Here is a 25,510-nt window from a genome sequence, read left to right as displayed (position 1 = left end):
TCTCCTGTGTCTAAGTGCCATGTTAGGTACTGAAAGGGTGTGAGGATGAATGAGCTGCATGGAGAGGCGTAGTCTAATTGTTTCTTCAGTAGCTAAAATCCTCCATGTTCCCTGCCCTTTCCCTATCATAGCTAGTGCTTTATACAGGTTTGACCATGTATAGATAGGTCTTTATGGGAAAGGAATAGAAATAGAGGCAATGTGATTTTGCCCCTATTGGTATCTCTGTGACAGGAGTTAACTGGAGAGACAGCTTAAACCAATGACTGCGGGTTTTGAAGTTATTTCTAGATTTTAATGTTCCCTCCTCTGTATCCTAACAGTTGATAAACTAAGGCTTGGCTGTAATTCCTAGCCCAATCCACACCCCTTTCCTCCCTTTTATGAAGATGTCTTCAAAAAGACAGTCAGTAGGGGGAATTTTAGTCTGGAGCTTCAACTTACATCGAATTGCCAAGTGACAGAGGGCACAGAAACCCTCTCTTGAAGTTGTCATCTCAGCCAAGGGTCCCAATGTGAACACAGCTTCGTTTCCTCTCACTGCCCACTAGGGATCAGGAGATTAAATCATCAGCATAATAGGTAACCTCTAAAATGCTGTGTGCTCAGTACAGATCACTGGGGACGGCTTTAAGGGGTTTGGCAGTAGGGGATTTTTTTAAGGTAGTTCTTCCAAGTGGTAGTAAAATCAATCCATCAGTCAATCGTTTAGTCTCAGACTCATGATTGAATCTCACGCCTCTGCCACTCTGGCAAGTCACTTACCCACTCTGAGCTTTGTCTAAAATGAGGACAGTCATGGATCATAACCGCCTCACACAGAGCGTACGTGGGTTCAGCGGTGCAACACACAGAACGCGCCCATCAGAGTGGCTGGCACGTCACAGACCGGTGGTGGCTGTAAGACAAGTCATCAGCTTAGAAGCCCTCACCCTCACCGTGTCTTAGGTTATGCCACAGTTTTATGGCTTTTCCCCCTTTAAATAAATTTTGACGTTTATTGTAACCTGCTTTCACTTATATAAAAATATTGAGGGAGAACTCCCAGAATCTAATTTCCGATAGGCTCCAAGCACCCCCTTCTCCCACCATAGCCGTGGCCATCACTGCAATTCACCTGAAATATGATCTTAGTATATTACGCCTAAGAATGTTTGCATTTTCCCCATTGATAAAGAGAAGTTCTAAGATATCTCAAAGCTCTGCTTCATGCTCTTCACAAAATTTAGGCACTAATCCATCCTGATTCAAACTTGTGTGTGAGGAAAGGATATATATATATTTTTTAAGTTTGAAAGGCTATATATCAAAATACTGATATAGTTATCTCTGGGGGTGGAGAATGGGTGATTTTATAATATGTGAATAACTTCCTGTATTTTCCCATTTTTTTTTACAGTAAGTATATGTCACCTATGTAATTTAGGGTGGGAGGGGAAACATGCTAAATATAAAAAAGAAGACAATTTAAACAATAGACATGAATCAATAGTTAACCCACATGTCTTCAGCATTGTACCAAGTGCATAATGAGTGCTGACAAATCCTGGTGGAGGGACGGAGCACCGCTGATCTGGCCTGCTGACTCAGCCTGTGACTCAGCTATTTTGTGTGTGTCAACTCCTCCAGTATAATAGAGACATCAGGTGGGGAATGTGGCCATCCTCACCTTCGTCACAGAACACAGGCCTGATGCCCACTATGAGGTGTCAGGCATGAGTCCTCCCTACAAGGGAGTGGGCAACCCACATAGGTCCAAGCTGTCTACCTCCTTCTACCCCCAACAACATGCACCAAACACGAATGTCTGCACCAAGTTCCTCTAGAGGCAGCAGAGTCATCCAATAAAATATTATATTTATATCTCATCTTGTTCCAATATGATCTAAAGTGTCTCACCCTGTTGTCATTTCACTAGATTATGAATGAATAAGAAGCAGGATACTTCCTGTTACACAGTTCCTTACTAAGAAAGGCTGACTTTACTGACTGCTTTATATTATCTCAAGAATCAAATTAAACGCATTACTTAGCTGGTGAGCACCTATTATTTGCAAGGCTCTGTGTCTGGGGGATGGAGAGAAGACCAACAAGATTCCATCTCCTTCCTCACTAGGGTTTATAATCTAAAGAAACAAACATGCTCACACATAGAGAACAATGAACAATATAATTGGAAACCGCCAGACAGGGAATCACCAACCACTGTGGGTGAAGAGAGACTGCAGGGGTCACACGACTTGAAAAAGGCAAAGCAAAGTCAGATGTCTCAGTTCCAGCATAAGTGTTTTAATATACCTGTTTTAGACCCAAATGTAATAAATATATTCTAAGATCTTGATGAATAGAAAGTTCAAAAACTCAGTTCCCCTTCCACCAACAGATTAACTACAAGTAAGCAAAATAGTGGTTGCTGGATTTTTTTCAAGTAACTGCACTCTTTAATATGTTGTGGCTGATTTTCAACTTAATGAATGTACAGCTGCACTGGGTTCTACTGTACGGATATTCTTTTATCCACTTAACCAATCACCTTTCCATGGACATATAGGTTACTCCTGATCGCTTATAACCATTGGTTCAGAGACCATCCTGAAAAATACAGTTGTACACTTACTCAACCATCTCCTAGGGGTAGATTCCTAGAAGTGAAATTGCTGAGTCAAAGGTAATACATCTTGTAAATTTTGATACATATTGCTAAATTGTCTTCAGAAACTTTCCACTAATTTTTCTCGCCAACTGTGCATGGCAGTGCCTAGTTCCCACATTCTAAGTCTTGCAAATGGTTTTTTATCTTTGCGCAAATTTTTTTTATCTTTGCACATAGGATAGCTAACATATGATAAATAATTTTTAATTTGCATTTTTCTCGTTAGCAGTATTGAATGTTTTCATAGGTTTGTTGTTCATTTTTAAAACATCAAATAAAACATGACATTTTGATGATATCATAAGTCTATATCCATATAGCCTTATCTAGTCTGTATGTACATAAAGAGATGTAAGGCAGGATGTTTATCAGTGATTAACAGTTGCCTATATCTGGGTCGTGGGTTTTGGGATAGTTTTTTCTTTTTACAAAGTAAAGGTATATTTTTAAAAGTACAATTCTTCTTATAAGTAGCATTTTTATTACTCTTTAGAGACAGGTTCTTGCTCTGTCACCCAGACTAGAGTGCAGTGGTACAATCATAGCTCACTACAGCCTCAAACTCCTGGGGTCGAGCAATCCTCCTGCCTCAGCCTCCCAAAGTGTTGTGATTACAGGCACACACCATGGCACCTAGCTAATTAAAAAAAAAAAAAATTGTAGAGAATGGGTCTTGCTATGTTGCCCAGATTGGCCTCAAATTCCTGGGCTCAAGCAATCCTCCTGCCTCAGCCTCCCAAAGTGTTGTGATTACAGGCATGAGCCACTGTGCCTGACCACAAGTAGCATCTATTTATAAGATTCTTTTTATAAGTAGCAAAAAATAAAGCTATTTTCATTTAAAAAAAATTTACATTCTACGATATGTTTCATGCTTAGGATAAATTTTGCACAAGCATATCTTCATAACAATACTTAGGTAAAATCCTGACGTTAGTGAAAATCACCAGGATAAAAGGCATTTTAGCAGCTTTTTGTTTATTCTTTAAGTCTAGTCTTCAAGTTAAAACAACAACAACAACAACAACCCACTACATCATAGTCTGGTTTTTACCTATTTTGAATGTTTTTCCATGGTCAGGCCTGTGTGCCGGGCCACTACAGAGATGAAAGATCCAGCCCTGCCCTCAAGGTACTTACAGTCGAGCAGAATGTCCCCAGTGGGAGATTCTAGAGTCCTGAGGACTCTTAGAAGTGCTCTTATCAGTAGCATCTTAATTACTTTACAATGGATTTTAAATGGAAAGGAAGTTTACAATAATAGCAAATGCATATTGACAGCTCTTTAGTGCCCGGTGCTGTTCTAAGTCCTTATGACTACCCTGTGAAATAAGTTCCACCATGACCCCAATTTTCCTGAAAAGGAGACTGAGGCATGGAGAGCTTTAGTATTTTGCCCAATGTCACACAGCTAGTAAATGGGGACCCCCATGTGAAACTACTCGCTGATTGTCCTACTCTCTTGTGGTTTTATCTTTTTAGCAGACACCAAATGAGGAATGTTTGTTCCTGGAACGGCTGGAGGAGAACCATTACAACACCTATATATCCAAGAAGCATGCAGAGAAGAATTGGTTTGTTGGCCTCAAGAAGAATGGAAGCTGCAAACGCGGTCCTCGGACTCACTATGGCCAGAAAGCAATCTTGTTTCTCCCCCTGCCAGTCTCTTCCGATTAAAGAGATCTGTTCTGGGTGTTGACCACTCCAGAGAAGTTTCGAGGGGTCCTCACCTGGTTGACCCAAAAATGTTCCCTTGACCATTGGCTGCGCTAACCCCCAGCCCACAGAGCCTGAATTTGTAAGCGACTTGCTTCTAAATGCCCAGTTCACTTCTTTGCAGAGCCTTTTACCCCTGCACAGTTTAGAACAGAGGGACCAAATTGCTTCTAGGAGTCAACTGGCTGGCCAGTCTGGGTCTGGGTTTGGATCTCCAATTGCCTCTTGCAGGCTGAGTCCCTCCATGCAAAAGTGGGGCTAAATGAAGTGTGTGAAGGGGTCTGCTAAGTGGGACATTAGTAACTGCACACTATTTCCCTCTGCTGAGTAAAGCCTGTCTGTGATTCCCCCAAACATCTGGCATGGCTCCCTTTTGTCCTTCCTGTGCCCTGCAAATATTAGCAAAGACGCTTCATGCCAGGTTAGGAAGGCAGCATTCCATGACCAGAAACAGGGACAAAGAAATCCCCCCTTCAGAACAGAGGCATTTAAAATGGAAAAGAGAGATTGGATTTTGGTGGGTAACTTAGAAGGATGGCATCTCCATGTAGAATAAATGAAGAAAGGGAGGTCCAGCCGCAGGAAGGCAGAATAAATCCTTGGGAGTCACTACCACGCCTTGACCTTCCCAAGGTTACTCAGCAGCAGAGAGCCCTGGGTGACTTCAGGTGGAGAGCACTAGAAGTGGTTTCCTGATAACAAGCAAGGATATCAGAGCTGGGAAATTCATGTGGATCTGGGGACTGAGTGTGGGAGTGCAGAGAAAGAAAGGGAAACTGGCTGAGGGGATACCATAAAAAGAGGATGATTTCAGAAGGAGAAGGAAAAAGAAAGTAATGCCACACATTGTGCTTGGCCCCTGGTAAGCAGAGGCTTTGGGGTTCTAGCCCAGTGCTTCTCCAACACTGAAGTGCTTGCAGATCATCTGGGGACCTGGTTTGAATGGAGATTCTGATTCAGTGGGTTGGGGGCAGAGTTTCTGCAGTTCCATCAGGCCCCCAGGTGCAGGTGCTGACAATACTGCTGCCTTACCCGCCATACATTAAGGAGCAGGGTCCTGGTCCTAAAGAGTTATTCAAATGAAGGTGGTTCGACACCCCGAACCTCACCTGACCTCAACTCACCCTTAAAAATGCACACCTCATGAGTCTACCTGAGCATTCAGGCAGCACTGACAATAGTTATGCCTGTACTAAGGAGCATGATTTTAAGATGCTTTGGCCCAATGCCTATAAAATGCCCATTTCGAAAATATACAAAAACATACTTCAAAAATGTTAAACCCTTACCAACAGCTTTCCCCAGGAGACCGTTTGTATTACCATTACTTGTATAAATACACTTCCTGCTTAAACTTGACCCAGGTGGCTAGCAAATTAGAAACACCATTCATCTCTAACATATGATACTGATGCCATGTAAAGGCCTTTAATAAGTCATTGAAATTTACTGTGAGACTGTATGTTTTAATTGCATTTAAAAATATATAGCTTGAAAGCAGTTAAACTGATTAGTATTCAGGCACTGAAAATGATAGTAATAGGATACAATGTATAAGCTACTCACTTATCTGATACTTACATTTACCTATAAAATGAGATTTTTGTTTTCCACTGTGCTATTACAAATTTTCTTTTGAAAGTAGGAACTCTTAAGCAATGGTAATTGTGAATAAAAATTGATGAGAGTGTTAGCTCCTGTTTCATATGAAATTGAAGTAATTGTTAACTAAAAACAATTCCTTAGTAACTGAACTGTCATATTTAGAATGGAAGGAAAATGACAATTTGTGAAAGTTCAAAGCAACAGTGCAATTGAAGAATTGACCTAAGTAAGCTGACATTATGGTTAATAACAGTATTTTAGATTTGTGCAGCAAAATAATTTCATAACTTTTTTGTTTCTGTTACTTGGATAAGATCAATCTGTTTTATTTTAGTAAATCTTTGCAGGCAAGTTAGAGAAAATGCAGTGTGGCTTAACGTCTCTTTAGTATGAAGATTTGGCCAGAAAAAGATACCCAGAGAGGAAACCTAAGATAATTATAATGGTCCATACTTTTTATTGTATGAATCAAACTCAAGAATAACATTGGCCAAGGAAAATTAAATACCATTGCTAACTTGTGAAATGGAAGTCTGTGATTTCAGAGATGGAAAGCATTGTAGTAAAAACACCAATGTGACCTCGACCATCTCAGCCCAGATATCATTCATATATCTGTTCAATGACTATTAAGGTGCCTACTATGTGCTAGGCACTGTACTGGATACCGGGGACCTTGTCTGTCTGGTTTGCTGCTGTATCTTCTCCCAGGGCATTATATTTATGATGAAAGATGCTGTGGATTCAATTCTTTCAGTCAAGAATAAACACAGACTTTGTAGGTTCCTGCTGAATAAAGCAAATCCCAGAAACCCAGATTTTGGAAGAATCAGCAACCCCCAGCATAAAATAAACCCCTATCAAAATGTCAGAGGACATGGCAAGGTAAACTTAGCATTTTCAACTTTAGAACCAGGTCAGCTTCAGGGGGACTGCTTTCAAATCAGCCAAAGAGCCTGTCAGATCTTCTTAGAAGGAAGAGGTTGGTAGTTCCCTGCTCTGTTTTGAACATGCTCTAGTTTATTAACCTGGGGACATTCCCATTGCTGTCTTAAGTAAGTCTCATAGCCAGCTCCTGTCACGTGATTCTCATATGGATTCATTTTCGGGCCAGCTCTGAACAAAGCATCATGAACATATGTGCTTTTGGTCGTTTGCAATGTGATGGTGGTGGAGGTAGGTATTGGTTTCCTTGGAAGGCATGATAAGAAAGATTCACTATGGCCAACAGTGTGTATGAACAAAAAACTGATTGGAGCATCAGCTATTACTGAAGGTCCTTGCTTTGTGTCAGAGGCAAAGGAACCCAAGTCGCCAAGTCCTCAGCCTTGAGTGTACTGCTGACAACTAAACTCACAGGCTGCAAAGCAGACCTCTGATGAAGATGCCTGTTATTTCACATCACTGTCTTTTTGTGTATCATAGTCTGCACCTTACAAATATTAATAAATGTTCCAATAATAGGTGATAATGTCTCTGAGTTTCTGAGCATCCTGCTGCCTCATCTTTCTATCAAAGAACCTCCCCAGCATCCCTGAGGTGTGGCTGCTTAGTTTTCGATACTTACCTTGTTACCAGATGTCAGACTTTAAAGGCTAACAGGGAATGCGAAGGTAGAAACATTTTTCAATGTGTTTGGAAACAGAAGGCAGTATGGGTGATTTTCTACATTTCTGTTAGGGTAATATACATATACAGGAAATTCGCCTCCTGAGGAGCCAGGCACCATAAATAACTCAGGTGAAACTTTTTCTTCTTAACATAAACCATGTAAAATTATGCTACTATTGTTGAGGTGACTGGCTCGTGCTTAGGCAAAGATATGATATGACCTGAAAAAAAAAAAACATTTAAGGACTTACTTACAATTTTAAGTCAATGGCAAGAGGGTGGATCTCTTCATCTTAAGAGCCCTGGTGTGGAGCTATAGATTTGCTTCTCAGATTTTCTAAATTATCATTTTAAGCAGTGTTTCCTTAAATAAACCTCTGGATCTTATGACATCTTATTCTTAGGAGGAAGTACGCTGCTGCCTAGCACATCATGCGGAATCACGCACACAGGCACACACACAGATGCACACGCATCGTCTAAGGAAAAAGGTGGGGAGAGTGTGCTCACTCTGCTAATTACATACCACAATATTGGTATACCACAGTCAATCCTTTCTTTTCCTTCTAAAGTTGCCTAAAGCAATATTTTTCTACTTTTTGGATCTTGCTCCACCGTAAGAACTAATTTTCCATTACAAACTGGCACATACATACTGTTATACATACACACCACTGAAACAAAAATTTCGCAAAACTAGATGAGAGGCACTTCGATTCTTCAGTTACATTCCACTAAAACACACTAGTCAAACATCATTTAACTTGGTTGACAACATTCATGGGTCACAACCGCAGTTTGAAAAACACTGACTTAAAGCAACTGTTCTTCCCAAAGATGGCGAGACCCAATGAGGATCTTGTGTTATGACTTTAGTGTTTTCAAAGACGCAGTTTGTTCTTGAGTAAACAAGACAAGAGGACATCCTGTTACCCAGGAATCATCTGTTTTGAAGGCTCTGTTAATTCTTTTAGCCTGGTTTGCTGCTAATCATGCAAAATGAATGTAATGGAACAGATTCCATGGGCGCCCACTGCTGCCTCCAAGGCTGGTCTAGCAGATTTTTCTGCTCTTGGAAGCCCTGGAGACTTTGACCCCCCTCCCCCTCCTTTGGAATTCTCATCACGTTGGGTCTTGAGGTCATTCCCTCCCTAACTCCCACAGTCTTCACTTCATTCCTCTCTGTTGCCTCCCCAACCCCTCACCAATTCCTAGTTCTTAACCATATCTAATAAAAACATAAAAAGCAGATTGAACCAAGAAAAGGCTATAACCTGGGGCCTCTATGCATCTTCCCCAGCTCCCATCACTTTCTGGAAATGATCCTCTCTCACCTCTTATCTACCTTTTAAAAAGTGTGTCATTCCTGGCTCAGTCATAAGCTAAACACCATTGTTGCTGGTATGCAGCTTATACAGGGATCTGCATTTTCCATCTTGGCTGAACCAACTAAACAAAGTAATTCTATGTCTTAAATATTTGGTGGGGTGTGGGTGGCTGAGAATGGACCTCCTGTCAGTGAACTTGACCACAAAGAGAAAAATATAAATATAGTCTTCACTTTTCATATTTATCTGAGTGATGTCCTATTTATCATGGGGTGGGAAGGGAGGAGGAATGTCCAATCCTAAGCACTTTTGGGTTGTTATGTTAGCTAGTATGGTAGTAGTAGCACATCAGACAAAAATGTGCTGTCAACTACACTGTCACAAATTAACAAAAAATATTTTTAGAAGCAGTAGTGACAATGTGGAAATATTTAAGCCCAACTGAGCAGCAAGACTTGTATGTTCTCCATTTCAAAATGACTAGGGATGATTTGTTTGATGACCGTTAAAATTGAAATAATGGCTAGTAAAAAGTGGCACCCCCTCCTTCAAATCCACTCCCCAAAGCTGTCCTCCACCCCCCAGAAAAAACTCCTTTTGCCATTGTACATAAATGTACACTAAAATCCACTCAGAGAACTCAGAGCCTCAGGCTTGGGGATCTGACGCTAGGGACTCCAGACCCTAGTGATTGAACTACCATTCTCTCAAGTAACAAGGGAAATGTACTAAATGACTACTGGAATCTTTCTGCAACATTGGACCCACTTTGTGGTTGACATATTGACCATGACATACTACACTGTTAGCTTTCCACCCTAGTTATAAAATTAAAAAGAGAAACCAGGTCACACACAGCCTGAAGCCAGAGGGTGGGTTTGCTTTATAAAATGCACATACTGTAGGACCTAGCTTTGGGGTCTTCTGATGGTTCTGAGAATGTTTGTGATGTGGGAAGGAGGTATTTCCCAAATTGCTTCCTTCCTTCTTAGCTCCCCACTGTCACGCAGGCTATATTTACACATTCAGCAGCTAAACATTGGTGTCTGTTTTATTACATAAACAAGGAAAACCTCACATGTCCTTGATGTGCTTTTCTATCAGCCTTAATGAAAGGTTGGGCATTCCCTGTTTGGAACTGTGTTCAATTTAAGGATTTGGTTCACTTGGCCAAAGTGTTTGGGGATAGAGATGTAAATAGTCAATTTGTGCCAATTGTCACAGAGACACACTTCACCGTGATTTTCACATTTCATGTTTTCTTAGGAAATAATTTTTTTTAGTCTGACCCATAGATACATAAGAGTAAGATGTTGGATTATTTTCTAACATGCCTTATTCTCCAAAATAAGTTATAGGAACGTATTATATACTAACTTGTTTTGCATGGTTTAGAAAAACAAGACTGTTCAGAGCCTGGGAATATCAACTGTATTAAGAGTTTAGCAACTTCCTGTGGAAATGAATAGTAAAATCTATTGCATTCTCAAAATAGAACACCTGCAGTAGGGACAGTGCTATTGACCCAGGAAATGGTACAAGTTTTAAGACTGGGCAGATTGTTTCTGCTAATACGGGACAAAATTGCAAATCCAAGATGGTTGTGCAGAGAGAGCACACGAGAGGGAAATATGTTTCTATATCCTTGGTGCTACTGAAATCTGCTGTATATTTAATTGAGGTGAAAAAGAGGTAGGTTTTTGGTTTTTGGTTTTTTTTTTTTTTTGAGACAGAGTCTCACTCTGTCGCCCAGGCTGGAGTGCAGTGGTGCAATCTCGGCTCACTGCGACCTCCACCACCCAGGTTCAAGTGATTCTCCTGCCTCAGCCTCCCGAGTAGCTGGGACTACAGACACCCGCCACCATGCCCGGCTAATTTTTGTATTTGTGGTAGAGACGGGGTTTCACCATGTTAGCCAGGATGGTCTCGATCTCCTGACCTCATGATCCGCCCGCCTTGGCCTCCCAAACTGCTGGGATTACAGGTGTGAACCACAGTGCCCAGCCAAAAAGAGGTAGGTTTTATAGATTGCTTGAAAACGTATAAGAATTGCTTGAACCCAGGAGGTGGAGGTTGCAGTGAGCTGAGATCATGCCACTGCACTCCAGCCTGGGCAACAGAGCAAGACGAAAGAAAGAGAGAAAAAGAGAGAAAGAAAGAAAAGGGCAGGGTAGGGCAGGGCAGGGCAGGGTAGGGCAGGGCAGGGCAGGGAGAGAGAGAAGAGAGAAGAGGGAGGGGGAGGGAGAAAGAAATGAAAGAAAGAAAAAAAAGAAAAGAAAGAAAAAAGGAAAGAAAGGAAGGAAGGAAAAGGAAGAAGGAAAGGAAGGAAGGAACGAACGAGAGAGAGAGAGAGAAAATGTATAACTCCGAGAAACTTCACTTCAAAAAACTTCACTCTGTCACCCAGGCTAGAGGGCAATGGCATGATCTCGGCTCACTGCAACCTCCGCCTCCTGAGTTCAAGTGATTCTCCTGCCTCGGCCTCCTGAGTAGCTGGGACTACAGGCGAGTATCACCACGCCCGGCTAATTTTTGTATTTTTAGTCAGGGATTTGCCATGTTGCCTAGGCTGGTCTCGAACTCCTGACCTCAAGTGATCCGCCTGCCTCAGCCTCCCAAAGTGGTGGGATTACAGGTGTGAGCCACTATGCCCAGCCCATCCATTAACCATTTATTGTCTATATTAGTCAGGGTCCAGTCAGGAGACAGAAACCAGACAAATCATTTGAACAGGGGGGATATTTTAATGGAAAGAATTGTTAACTAGTAAAAGGGATTAACTACTAAGAAGGGTAAGGAGATCTCTAAAGAACATTGGAATAGCAGGTGTAGAGAGCAACTACTATCTTCAAAGTTGAGGAGAGTACTCAAGGAAGGAACTCACTTGAAAGAGGACACCCTGTCAAGATGAGACTCAGGCTGCATTCGAGATGTGGCCATGGCCCACTGGATGGTGAAGAATTTCACCGAGGTGCTTCATTCCCACTAGAATGCTGGTGAAACTCTCTGGAAGCAACTTGCTGGGGTGCCAGTAAAACTCACCAAAAGGTGTGCACCATAGGAGCAAGAAGAAACACAGGAGCAAGAAGAAAAGCACAAGAACCCCAAAGAAATGCCCCTTCTTCTGATAGTGTCTACCCAGCGCCCTCTACTGACAAACGTTACTTCATATCAGCTGGTATAGAAATGTTTTCAGGGTTCCGCTTCACTGTAGCAAAACGATGCAGAGAGTAGATTTGGAGCAGAAAAGCAATAAACTGGTAACTGTCATAAACATGATTTAGATACTCTGCTAGATACAGAGTATTCAAAGATGAAAAGAGGTGGTCCTTTCTCTGAAAAAGCTTATAGTGGTGGAGAAAGTGCTAATCTTTTTGGCTTTATTTCCTTTAAAAAAAAATGCTATCTTTCTAAGCCTTCTGAGATTCTCAGAAGAACACTAGGTATGTTCAAGGTACTATCTTTACATATTGTTAAGTCATTCCCTAATTTAAATTAACACAAATCAACGTGAGATACAGATACAGAAGAAGATAGCTTTGAAGTCAGACAGCCAGAGTTGGAATCTTGACTCCTCCACTTACTGACTTTGTAACTTTGGGCAAATTACTTAATCTGTCTGTGCCTCCATTTCCTCCGCTGTAAAATGAGGATACAAATAGTATCAACCTCATAGAGTTGTTGGGAAGATTGAGAGGGAGGCATGCAAGTATTTTTAACAAAATATCTAGCATATAATAAGGATTAAATAAACGTGCCATTATTTTTATAATAAATATCCTATATATTATATAATAAGATAGGACTAAAAATAACCTTTTAGAGCCTCCATTTAAGTTCCGAGTGATCAATTTCATGAATCCATATTTGGAGAGATCTTGTTCCACAGCAGTGCGTATGAAAAAGATGAGAATCTTAATTGACTCCAAGTTTAATAAGACCCAGATGATGATAATTTCCCTATTGTAGTTCCAGCTGGTCAGTCCATATATGGACTATGGTATCTTATTCTAGATGCTGCATATTAAATAAACTTTTATAAATTTTAAAACAAAATTATGTGGAGAATAACAGATGACTAGTAAAGGGCCAGAAAAACATATACAAAACAAACAAACAAAAAACAACTAAAGAAACGAGATTTGTTTAGTTATGGGAAGATTTAAAAGATACCATAGCTCTCTTCAGCTAGTTCAAGGGTCATATCGTTTTTCTTGCTCTGGTCATCAAAATGAGTATAGGCATTCTACAAAGTTCCAGCCTATCCCCTGTCTGCAATCTATATGGATGATCCTCAATAAAACCTTAACCTTCTTTCTAATCACCTGTCCTAATGTTACTTGGGAGGGGCACTGGTTAAGTTACTAGGTTTTTCATTCAATCACTTGTCCATTCTTTCAACAAATATTTCTTGAGACCTAAATATGCACTCGGTCTGGTGGGTGCAAGGGTGCACAGTAAACCTCTTTCCTGGAGCTTACACTCTCATAAAAGGAGACAGATATTGATGAACACCTCATTTTTCAAATTTCAATCATTTGCATACTACTTCCAAAATTTTTGCCATATATACCTATTGTCTGATTATGGTACTTCTAATTCATATAATTTATGTAAGACAGATTGTTTTATCTACTTTAAGGCCCACTTTATGCAAAAATACTCATAAAAGTGTAAGTATTCATTACTAGTAGTACTATATAGATATTTCTTCTAATACACATTAAAATAAACATATAACTTTAACATCATAAAAGGACATCCACATATCATCTCTCCCATCATACAGATACCACACTTTAGCAAGTAATTTACCCAAGGAATCACACAGAGAAATGTAAAACTGCAACTGTCACAGCTGCTTGCAAAGAAGTATCCAGTGTCCTTAGACCATATAAGAAGGGGATTTCACTTCATTTCACTTAAGAGCTTCCCCCAGTAAGTGAGCTGATATCTGAAGGAAGAGTAAGAGTTGACTAGTTAAAGAGATATGGCAAGGCTTATGAAGAACACTCCAGATAGAGGCAGCAGCATGTGCCAAGGCCCTGTGGCAGGAAGAATGATGCCAGCGAGGCTCAAGTATAGAAAGCAAGGGGCGGCAGGGCATGGTATGAAGGGAGGCCAGGCAGGGAGGTAGAAGCTAGTGATAGAAGAGGGAAGCTGGTGGACTTCATTCTCCACCATCTGCAGACAACCACATAGAAGCCACATATACGCGATCATCCTCTCTCACCACACAGCTGAATTGTAACACTTCCCTAGACCCTCTGCCAAAGGACACAAATAATCAGTATCAGCATGCACGTTTCTGGCCTAGATTCAAATATGAAACTTTGAAATGTATTTCAGACGTGAAACTTTGGAAGCTGAAGTTGTATTTGCTAAATACTTAGATCTTTCATGGAGGCTTTTATTCATTCCATTCAGCAGGTGGAGTAGAGGAAAATGCTTTTTATTCCCAGCATATTCCCTTAAACCCAAAAGGAAAAACAAGGTTTGCCAGCATAGCTGAGGTGCGAGTTAGAACAGGGAAGCAGTGATTCTGTTCTGTATCTGAGTCTCATTCATATTGAAAACATGAAGTAATTAGCTTCTTATTGCTGTACTTCCAGAGATTCTGAATTTGATGTTTCTGTCCAAGTTTGGGTAGCTATGCTACTATTCAGTCCAAAAACAAATGAGGCAGCTTAAAAAGAATCACACAACCAAAAACCACATCTTTCACAAGCTACAAAAACAGAAAGACAACTTGGAAGCTTTTCAGAGATGGTGCCAGTTTCATGATTCAGAGACAGGAGAAGGGAAATTGGCTGGCTGGAGGCAATGTCTTAATCTGGGTATGAAAATAGACAACATACATATGTTTTTATAGATCTAAGGAGGAAAACTCAACAGCTCACATTACTTTTCAGAAACTAGCTCCTTAGAGTCCTAAGGTCAAATAGTGATCCCATGGAAAGAACAAAGAAACCAAAGGGAAATAAAGTGAATAGAGACAGAATATTTTTGGTATTCCAGGTTCTATAAGAAACATGACTGATTCTTTATAATAACCACTCTGAATTGATCTCATTCCTTTTTCTAAAAGGCATGGGGCTGGGTGCCATGCCTCACCATGTGAGCCACGGTGGCTCACATCTGTAATCCCAGCACTTAGGGAGGCCGAGGCAGGTGGATCATTTGAGGTCAGGAATTCGAGACCAGCCTGGCTAACGTGGAGAAACCCCATCTCTACTGAAAACACAAAAATTAGCCAGACATGGTGGCGCATGCCTGTAATCCCAGCTATTCGGGAGGCTGAGGCACAAGAATCACCTGAACCTGGGAGGCAGAGGTTGCAGTGAGCTGAGATCGTGCCACTGCACTACAGCCTGGGTGACAGAGTGAGACTGTCTCGGAAAATCTCAGAAAAAATAAATAAATAAAAGTTTAAAAGGCATGGAGATCTGCCTTCCTGACAACTAAACAATAAAGTAGTTTCTGAATTCCTGGTATGGAAGAAGGGATTGTAATAGACACCAAAGAATCTAGAGAACAAAAAACCGACACTATTGAGAGCTTCACACTCACAACTTGGCTGGAGAATGTGATATACGAACAAATCATTAGAATGTAACAGGAGAGCACTAAGAGGAACATGGACTGGATGCTACCAGAACACAGGTAGGAGGAAAAATTCTTCCCAGGGGAGTTAGGGAAGACTTCCCAGCTGAGTAACGTTTCAGTCCTATCAGAAGAGACAAGCAGGCACTATGGTTTGTATGTTTGCATGTCCCCAAAATTCATGTGTTGAAACCAAATCACCAGAGTGATAGTGGTGGGAGGTGGGACCTTTGGGAGGTGATTGGTCAATGGAATTAGTGCCCTTATAAAAGAGGCCTGATGGAACTGCCTTGTCTCTTCCACTGTGAGGACATAGCCAAAAGGAGCCATGAACCGCTTTCTACGAACCAGAAAGTGGGCCCTTGCCAGACACCAAATCTGCTGGTGCCTTGATCTCGAGCTTCCCAGCTTCCAGAATCGTGAACAATAAATTTCTGTTGTTTATAAGCTATTCAGTCTGTGAGTTTTTTTTTACAGCAGCCTAGACAGACTAAGACAGCAGGTGTCTACCAGGTGGGGAAGTAGGAAAGGGAAGCAGGACCATGGAGTCTCACCTCACTCGTGGATTAGATACCAGAGAGTCACGCATGAAAGGGAGCCACAAGTGGTCAAAGTCACCCCCGACAAGCCTGCAGGGAAACGCATGTACCATCCTTGGGCAAATCCAACATGGCCGTTCCTTTCTCCCACATGGAAACAGATTACAGATCACTGCTTCTTCAGCTGAGCACCAGAGGAAGTCACTGACATGTGTTTGGGGGCTACATCCTATGAATATAGTGAATAATTAAGCACCATAATCACCCTTGGCCAAGAAGTGCTCCTGGTATGAGAGGCCCAGAAAACTGGGGTAACAGCAGACTCCCACCTCACCTCTCACTGCCCAGAGCACAAATGCAAGGAGTAGAAGAATGAGCAGATCACCCATACTATTAACTGTGACTTTTTCTTTTCTCTCTCCTGAGTAAGTTTCTTTCCTGTGAGTTAACTGTGTGTGTGATGTCACTTTCCTGCCAAGTAGAGGGCACAAGCTCTGGAGTCCTCTGATGCCAATACTGTATTTGTGGTTTCCCTAAGACTTGGTCTCCCTATCTCTAATACAGAGAGAATAGCATAAGCTTCTTCACACAGTTGGCAGGAGGATTCAGTGAACTAAGCCATGCAGATTGCACAGAAACACTGTGAGGCACAGGGAAAGTGGTCCATGAGTATTTACTATTACTGCTATTATTATGACTCCAGTCAGAGGAGACAGCACGGGTTTGGGCACAAGCACAAGAACACCAGGCTTAAAGGATGCTGAGCAGCACAACTTGCCAGAGGTGAAGCCTGTAAAGTAGGAAACTTACTTCACAAATCTGGGGAATTTGGGAAGGTTCTTTATTGCAGGACTAAGCTTCCACTCTGCCTTTAGGCAAGAAGGAACCAGTGGAGATTTTAAGCAGGTAAGTCATAACTTGACATTTTGATTAAACTGAGATAGCTCTAGCTGTAGTATGGAAAAGAAGATGGGAAAATCAGCCAGGAGGCTCCTGCAGGAGCTTGGTGTTGAGAAAAGGAGAAAATAAATTGGCCAGGTGCAGTGACTCACGCCTGTAATCCCAGCACTTTGGGAGGCCGAGGCAGGAGAATCACTTGAGGCCAGAAGTTTGAGACCAGCCTGGCCAACACGGTGAAACCCCATCTCTACCAAAAATGCAAAAATTAGCTGGGCGTGGTGGCATATGCCTGTAATCCCAGCTACTCAGGAGGCTGAGGCATGAGAATCACTTGAACCCAGGAGGCAGAGGTTGCAGTGAGCTGAGATCACACCACTGCACTCCAGCCTGGGCAAAAGAACAAGACTCTGTCTCAAAAAAAAAAAAAAAAAAAAGAAAGAAAGAAAGAAAGAAAGAAAGAAAGAAAATGAATTGACAATGATGATGATGACAATGACGATGATAATAATAGTCTTGGCGTGGGTCCCCCAAAAACAGACCCTGAGACCATGACTTGGGTGCAGGTTGAGAGGAAAGTCCAAGAAGTACAAGTTGAGGGAGGAGAAAGTCAGACATGGAAGGGAGAAGGGCCAACAAAAGGCATGTCCCTGAGCAGGTCACTGCTGTAGAAAACTGGCCTTAATTCCAATGGGGGCACTCTGAGGAATTATGGATGAAACACCTAAGAATTGCCCAAAAAGGGAAGCTGGGGTACTTACCCATTGACTTCCATCCTTCTCTGGTTGAGGGTTTCTACTAGAGGTGTAAATCCCAGGACTTCTGGGCTGCTCTGTCTCTGGAATGACAAGCTCCTGGAGCACTCAAGGAAGTCCTTGGGGAGAGAAAGACAGACAGGTGGGCTTTGAGGTGGGAAGCTTTGAGTTTGATTGGGAACTGTCCTTCAGGGCTGCATGAGAGCTCAGAAGTGGCTGACAGGATATGGGGGGTTGGAGAGGAGGAGGAGGAGGCGGAGGAAGAGGAGGAAGAGTAATTGCAGCAGGCAACCTTTACTGGGTGTTTCCCATGGGCCAGGCATGGTGCTAAGCACTTTATATAAATGCATTATCACAGTCTACCCTTACAACCCTCAGGAGGTGATGATGCTGTTTATATCTTCATCTTATAGATGGGGAAACTGAAGCACCAAGAGGATATATGATATACCCAAACTCACACAGCAAGTAAGTGATGACACCCATACTTGAGCTCATGTATTCTGACTCCAGGGTCCACATCTTCCATCACTACTCTATACTGCATCAGAGAGAATGGCAGCATGCTGGGAATAAGGGATGAATCTGAGAACAATTTAGGGTAGTGCTGTCCACAGAATTTTCTATAATGATGGAAATGATATCTGTGCTGTGCAGTATGGTAGTCATTAGCCACGTGTGACTCTTGAGCACTTGGAAATGTGAATTGTGTGACTGAAGAATTAAAATTTGAATTTTATGTAAATTTAATTAATTTAAATTGAAATAGCAATGCACGGCTAGTGGCTACTGTACTGAACAATGAAAATTTAGGAGGTAGACTATCCTGCACTGAAGAAGGTGATGGTGACTTAGAACTTCACCAACATGATGATGTTATACTGCATGGTGATGTGTGCCACAGTAAGTTACTAAGAGTATTTAAAAATCTGAAATAAGGGTGGGCGTGGTGGCTAATGCCTGTAATTCCAGCACTTTGGGAGGTGGATTGCTTGAGCCCAGGAGCCCAGGAGTTTGAGACCAGCCTGGGCAATATGGCGAAATCCCCTCTCTACAAAAAATACAAAAATTAGCCAGGTGTGGTGGCACACACCTATATTGCCAGCTACTTGGGAGGCTAAGGTAGGAGGATCTGTTGAGCCTGGGAGGTTGAGGCTGCAGTGGGCTGGGATCGCACTACTGCACTCCAGCCTGGGCGACAGAGTGAGACCCTATCGCAAAACAAACAAAATCTGAAATTAATGAATTTTAAATTTTTTATTTTAAAATATTATCAAATGAATGCAGATCCATAGTTTTAAAAGTCATACGATACTATAGGGTTTATAACAAAAAACAGCAGCTTCCCCTCCCATTGCACCCACTTCCTGCTCCCCAGAGGCAACTACTTTCATTTCCTCTAGATATTTCTTTTGATAACTTTGTATTTCTAAACGTCATGTTGATATTGCATTTCCTGATCTTTTTTTCAATATTAAACAGTGTCTATTTGCTTCATTATGGGAAATAAGGATTTAGCTTTTTGCCCTATCCGCCAGCCAGATGTATACATAGACTCTACTGCATCCCAGTGCCATTTGCACCCTCCCTATGTAGCCACAGCACACCGTTGGTTAGATCAACATTCAATGTTTACATTAGTAAAACTATGTAACTGTTAGTTGCATAAAGACCACACAGATGATTACGTGTCTTTTCTTACATCAGTGTCTGGTTTTTATTTCCTCCATTTTCAACCTACTTATCATTAGCTCAAGTCAGGTGCGGTGGCTCACACCTGTAATCCCAGCACTTTGGGAGGCCAAGGCTGGCGGATCACACCGTCAGGAGATTGAGACCATCCTGGCTAACACGGTGAAACTCCGTCTCTACTGAAAATTCAAAAAATTAGCTGGGAGTGGTAGCAGGCGCCTGTAGTCCCAGCTACTCAGGAGGCTGAGGCAGGAGAACTGCTTGAACCCGGCAGGTGGAGGTTGCAGTGAGCTGAGATCGCGCCACTGTACTCCAGCATGGGTGACAGAGCGAGACTCCGTCTCAAAAAAAAAATAAAAAGTCATTAATTCAGCCCCAAACTTTCTGGTAAAACTCTAAAAAGCCTCTCAGTACAGTCAACTACATTGCTTATCACTTCAATTTTTCATTGCAATATCCGTTCTGAAGCCCTCCAATCTCTTTCTCCAATTTGTGAGGCTGTTCTTGGGGCCTTCTGCAGAGCAGTCACCCTGTGGCTTCCCTCCATGATTTTCCTGGGATTCCTTATAACTCCCTCCTGTTTTAAACTGGCTTTTCTAGGATCCCACAGAATCTTCTTTCTTGATTTATTCTTCACCCACCTACTCATCTTTTAGAATATCCTCCAGTAGCTTTTTTATAAATGGTACATGGAAAGTCCCTTTTTAAAGGGGCTTTGTGCTGAAAATGTCTTCATTCTAACCTTTTATTTCTGTGACAGTCTGGCTGGGTATGGAAATTTCAGTTGGAAATTATTCTCCCTCATAAACATGAAGGCATTGTTCTCTTGTCCCCTAAGAGTATTGAAATGAAAAAGTGTGATGTCATTCTGATTTCTGATCAATTATATGGCATGCCTTCTTTTCCTCTGGAAGTTTTCAGTATCTTCTTTGCATCAGTATTTGAAATGTTTTAATAGTGAGTCTTAGTGTGGATCTTTTTATTCACTGTGTTGAGTTTGCGGTGGGCCCTTCCAATCTAGAAACGTATGTCCTTTGGTTCTAGGAAATTCTTTGGTGAAATTTCTTAGATAATTGTCTCCTATCCATTTATTAAGCATCCCCCGCCAACCCGGCTTTACTGTTAGTAGAAGCTTGACTTCCTGACTTGATCCTTTAATGTTCTTTTTTTTCTATCTCTCTCTTATTTTCCATCTTTTGGTGTTTTTTGTCATATTCTCTGGAAGATTTCTTCTACTTGTTTTAAATTAAGGAAGAATTAAAAGACGTAATAATTAAATAAATGCTTAGTCTTTGACTGGAACTTGATTTGCAAAATACAACTATGAAAGACAATTTTGAAAAAATTGGAGGAATGTGAATATGAAATGGGCATTAAATGATATTTAAAAATTATTAAGGATTTATTGAAGGATATTAGGGAATTATTATTAATTTGTATAGTGGTTAATTTTATGTGTCAATGTGTCTAGGCTGCAGTCCCCCAATATTTGGTCAAGTATTATTCTAGATACTTCTGTAAAGATATCTTCTATGTAAGGTTAACATTTAATTAGACTTTGAGTAAAGCAGATTCTCCTCCATAACGCGGGTGGGCCTCATCCAATCAGCTGAAGGCCTGAATAGGAAAAAGACTGACCTCCCTTGAGGAGGAAAGAATTATGCCAGCAGACAGCTTTCACACTCAAACTACAACATCAGTTCTTCCTTTAGGTATTTTTTTCCTTATTTATTTTGAGATGAGAGTCTCACACTTTGTCTCCCGGCTGGAGTGCAGTGGCATGATCATAGCTCACTGCAACCTCAAATTCCTGGCCTCAAGGGATCCACCCACCCCATATTCCTAAGTAGCTGGGACTACAGGCAAGTACTACCATGCTCTTACTTGAGTTTTCAGCATGCCATCATACCCTGCAGGTACAATGGACTTGCCAGCCTCCACAATCATGCAAGCCAATTCCTTAAAATAAATATCTAACTATCTCATACACACAGACACACACACACACACACACACACATACACACACACCCTATTGGTTCTGGTTCTCTGGAAAACTCTAATGTAAGTTGTTAAGCAGTGGGTGTATGAGTGTTTATTACACTATTCTTTTTACTTCTGTTTTAAAATTCCCAAAGTAGAGAGTCAAATCAAAAAGGAAAATTAAAAAATCATAGCAGTAAGTGGGCAGTATTGGGGGTTCATTAGTCAAGTAGATGAGGTTTTTACACTCCTCAGGGAGCAGGAGCAGGTAGGAAACAAGGTCTTGAGCTGAAGGTAGGCAGGAACCACAATTGAGACATCTCCTAACCAGGAGTTTTGAAGAACTACACTCTAGTCAGAGAAGGGATGGATCAAAAAAATAGCCTATTCATTGGCCTGAGGATGTGGCTCTCTTCAACCCTGTGCCATGAAGAAGAAAGTTCTCCAAGACTTTATAATCATGAGCCTGTCCTCAAGACGATTTGGGTTACAAAGTTATACCTGCTTGGTCTAGGAACCCTTAGCCTTAGAAAATAACATAAGAAAGAGGTCCGCGATATTCCTGGGACACCAGGTGACAGCAAAGAAAAGCCTCTCTGTAGATCTAAAGCCCTAAATCAAGATGCTTGATGTTTCCATGTTTACTGCACCCCGATCAATAGCTCATAATTCAAAAATTACTTACAAAAAGTTAAAAGAGAGTCAGCAGACACACCAAAAGGCACTTCTGAACATGCAAGAGCTTCAGATACTGAACATTCAAGAGCTTCAGGACACTGACTGGATACAGGCCATAAAATAAGCATCTTCAAAATGATCCAACACGTTTTTCAAAAAGGACTTAAAATTGAGAAATAAAAAGGCTATCATAAACACTAGCAGATTTAATTCAGAAAGTAACTAAATAAAACTTCAAATGAAAAATGGAGACATTGAAATTAAAAACCCAATAGGCAGAAACTTCCAGAAATGGCAGAGGATTGAAGTGGTTTTGAAATGTTCCCACCGACAACAATGATAAAAACAGGTTTAGGGGGAAAAAAAAAAACAACAAACAACTTTTTTTAAGAAGAACTATTTAAAGACCCTGGAGAGAATCCAAAAGCAGATAGAAGCAGGAGACTTTAATCTTAAAAACTGCCACAGGAAGGACTAGGAATTTCAACTTTATATCTTCCTCACCCGAGGGTGATGCCCAGCCCTCACAGCTAGGGCTGTGAAAAACAGCCATGGAAAACCACAGCCTTACTAGCTAAAGGTTCCACAGATAGGAGTTCAAGGCTGAAGAGTAGCTAGAAGTCTACAGGAAAAGTACTGGCAGCAGAAAAACCACTGAAGAAGTATAAAACTCTGAGTATAAACTCTGTCCAGGTCTGTGGCCAAAAGCTAAACTACACATATGTGGTAAAAGACCCTAAGGAACCTGGTGAAAAAGGAGACAGAAACCAGAGAGAAATCTCCCCTTGAATACAACAGAGCAATGTGAATGTGTTGCCTTTTAAAAACAAACAAACAAACAGACTTAGTACATTTCCTAACCATGCACAATGCAGGTGGCAGAAAATTGAATCTTGCAGCCTTGAAATGACAGAGACAGCCTAAAATCAGCCAAATAGCTACAAATCAGGGAGAGGGAACACCTATAAGCAAGAAAGTGCACAAAGAAGGTGACTTCCATCTCTGCTGAAATCGTTGGCTAACTACCAAATTACACAGAAACAGGGAAAACCCCCAAAGGGGCAGGCAGAAAAGCAGCAATAGGACGCCATGAGAAGAGAGATATTGGCTGCTGTGTATCACAGGGAGACAAAGTTTGTGGTTGGAGACTAAACAAGTCAGCGCCTACTAGAACAAAAACTCAGTAGTCCTCAGAAGAATACAACAGAATCTAGAGTTGCCATAATGTATTATCCATAAGGCCCAACTTTCTTTCTTTCTTTTTTTTTTTTTTTTTTTGAGATGGCCGCTCTGTCGCCAAGGCTGGAGTGCAGTGGCAGGATCTCGGCTCACTGCAAGCTCCATCTCCTGGGTTCACCCCATTCTCCTGCCTCAGCCTCCCGAGTAGCTGGGACTACAGGCACCCACCACCATGCCCGGCTAATTTTGTTTTTGTATTTTTAGTAGAGACAGGGTTTCACCGTGTTAGCCAGGATGGTCTCGATCTCCTGACCTTGTGATCCGCCCATCTTGGCCTCCCAAAGTGCTGGGATCAAAGGCATGAACCACCGCGCCCAGCCTTAAGGCCCAACTTTCAACCAGAAATTACTATACATGCAAAGAAACATTAAAGTGCACTCTACACTCAGAGAAAAAGGCAGCCAATAGTAACTGATTCTGAGTGGCTCCAGATGTTGCATTTAGCAGACAAAAATCTTTAAACAAGTTATTATAAATATGTTTGAAGAATCAAAGGAAAATGTGGTATACATTGAATGAACAGCTTGGAACTCTCAGTGGAGAAATTAAAACTAAAACACATATAAAATAAAAAAGGGGGAAATTCTAGAGCTGAAAAGTACAAAATCTGACAATTTAAAAGTTCACTAGATGGGCTTAACTGAATATTGGGAATGGCAGAAGGAAGAATCAAGGAACATAAAGATAATGCAACAGAAATGCCACACCCAAACAACAGAAAAAATGAAGATTGAAGAAAAATGGAGAGAACCTTAGAGACCTGGGGGAGCAATATCCAGATGTTCAGTATACGTATGATTGTAATTCCAGAGGAAGAGGAGAGAGGAGGGAATAGAAAAAATATCTGAAGAAATAATTATTGAAAATTTCCCAAAGGGTCATAGGGAAAGTTTTAGGGTTGATAGAAATGTTCTGTATTTTGAGTGTGGTGGTGATTTCATGGGTATATACATTCATCAAAATGTATCTAATTGTACAATTTAAATAGATGTGCTCCTATTAACAATAGCAAAGACACGAAATCAACCTAAATGTCCATCAATGACAAACTAAAGAACATGTGGTATATATACACCATGGAATACACCATGTATTCCATGGTGTATATGTACCACATGTACTTTTTTATGCAGCCATAAGAAAGAATGAGACCAGTCTTTTGTGGGAACATGGATGGAGCTGGAGGCCATTATCCTCAGCAAACTAACACAGGAACAGAAAGCCAAATACCACATTCTCACTTGTAAGTGGGAGCTAAATGATGAGAACTTATAAAGGAAGAAACAACAGACACTGAGGTTTACTTGAGGATGGAAGGAAGGAGAGGAACAGAAACAATACTTATTGGGTACGAGGCTTAATACCTGGGTGATGAAATAATCTGTACAACAAACCCCCATGACACGAGTTTACCTATGTAACAAACCTTCACAGGTACCCTCAAACCTAAAATAAAAGTTAAAAAAAGAAAACTTGGGAAATTAAAGGAGCAATAAATGTGATGATTTTGAAGTTAAAATAAATATTAATAAATATAAATAGGTATGCATTATTGTACATAAATTCAATCTCGATAAAGTTGTTTTAAAAAGTAAATGATGACATAAACTTCCCCCCTCCATTAAAAAAATCCTAATGTGGCCGGGCACGGCGGCTCACGCCTGTAATCCCAGCACTTTGGGAGGCCGAGGCGGGTGGATCACGAGATCAGGAGATCGAGACCATCCTGGCTAACACGGTGAAACCCTGTCTCTACTAAAAATACAAAAAAATTAGCCAGGCGTGGAGGCGGGCGCCTGTAGTCCCAGCTACTCGGGAGGCTGAGGCAGGAGAATGGCGTGAACCCAGGAGGTGGAGCTTGCAGTAAGCGGAGATGGAGCCACTGCACTCCAGCCTGGGCGACAGAGCGAGACTCCATCTCAAAAAAAAAAAAAAAAAAAAAAAAAAAAAATCCTAATGTATGGGTTAATATATTGAACACATCTGAAGAGAACACAGAAAACAGAAAAATAGATTTGCAGAAATTAACCAGAATGCCATGTGGTGAGATAAATGAGCAGGGCAGAGGCATGAAAAATAGAATGAGAGGAGGAGTTCCTGTAGGACAGAAGCGTGGAAATGTGGTGAGATGGTGTGTGGAGAGATTATCACCGATGGTTTTCCAGTTTTGAGGAAAGACAAGAATCCTGAGGTTCAGGAAGAACATGGAGTC

The 25,510-nt window shown here is 41.3% G+C and overlaps 1 protein-coding gene and 1 long non-coding RNA gene across 18 annotated transcripts in view; one reads left to right on the top strand and one right to left on the bottom strand.

Annotated features, from left to right (window-relative positions):
- Positions 1-7,445, top strand: part of FGF1 (fibroblast growth factor 1) — a 105,438-nt gene extending 97,993 nt beyond the window's left edge. For 10 of the 14 annotated variants that reach the window (XM_024356768.3, XM_024356767.3, XM_009449859.5 and 7 more), the window contains one exon: positions 4,136-7,445. In XM_024356768.3, coding sequence (XP_024212536.1) covers positions 4,136-4,149 — 14 coding nt within the window. In that variant the 3' untranslated portion in view covers positions 4,150-7,445. The remainder of the gene's footprint in view (positions 1-4,135) is intronic. The other 4 variants (XM_009449856.5, XM_063811544.1, XM_009449857.3 and 1 more) reach the window with 1 other exon arrangement.
- Positions 1-25,510, bottom strand: part of LOC107974888 (uncharacterized) — a 325,290-nt gene that overhangs the window by 115,073 nt on the left and 184,707 nt on the right. For all 4 annotated transcript variants that reach the window (XR_002943956.3, XR_010157339.1, XR_010157340.1 and 1 more), the window contains exon 3: positions 17,714-17,826. This is a non-coding gene — a long non-coding RNA (uncharacterized LOC107974888). The remainder of the gene's footprint in view (positions 1-17,713; positions 17,827-25,510) is intronic.

Source organism: Pan troglodytes, chromosome 4 (genome assembly GCF_028858775.2).
Source record: "Pan troglodytes isolate AG18354 chromosome 4, NHGRI_mPanTro3-v2.0_pri, whole genome shotgun sequence".
Classification (NCBI taxonomy): domain Eukaryota; kingdom Metazoa; phylum Chordata; class Mammalia; order Primates; family Hominidae; genus Pan; species Pan troglodytes.
Note: the sequence above shows the minus strand (reverse complement) of the source record. Positions and strands in the feature narration are given on the sequence as shown.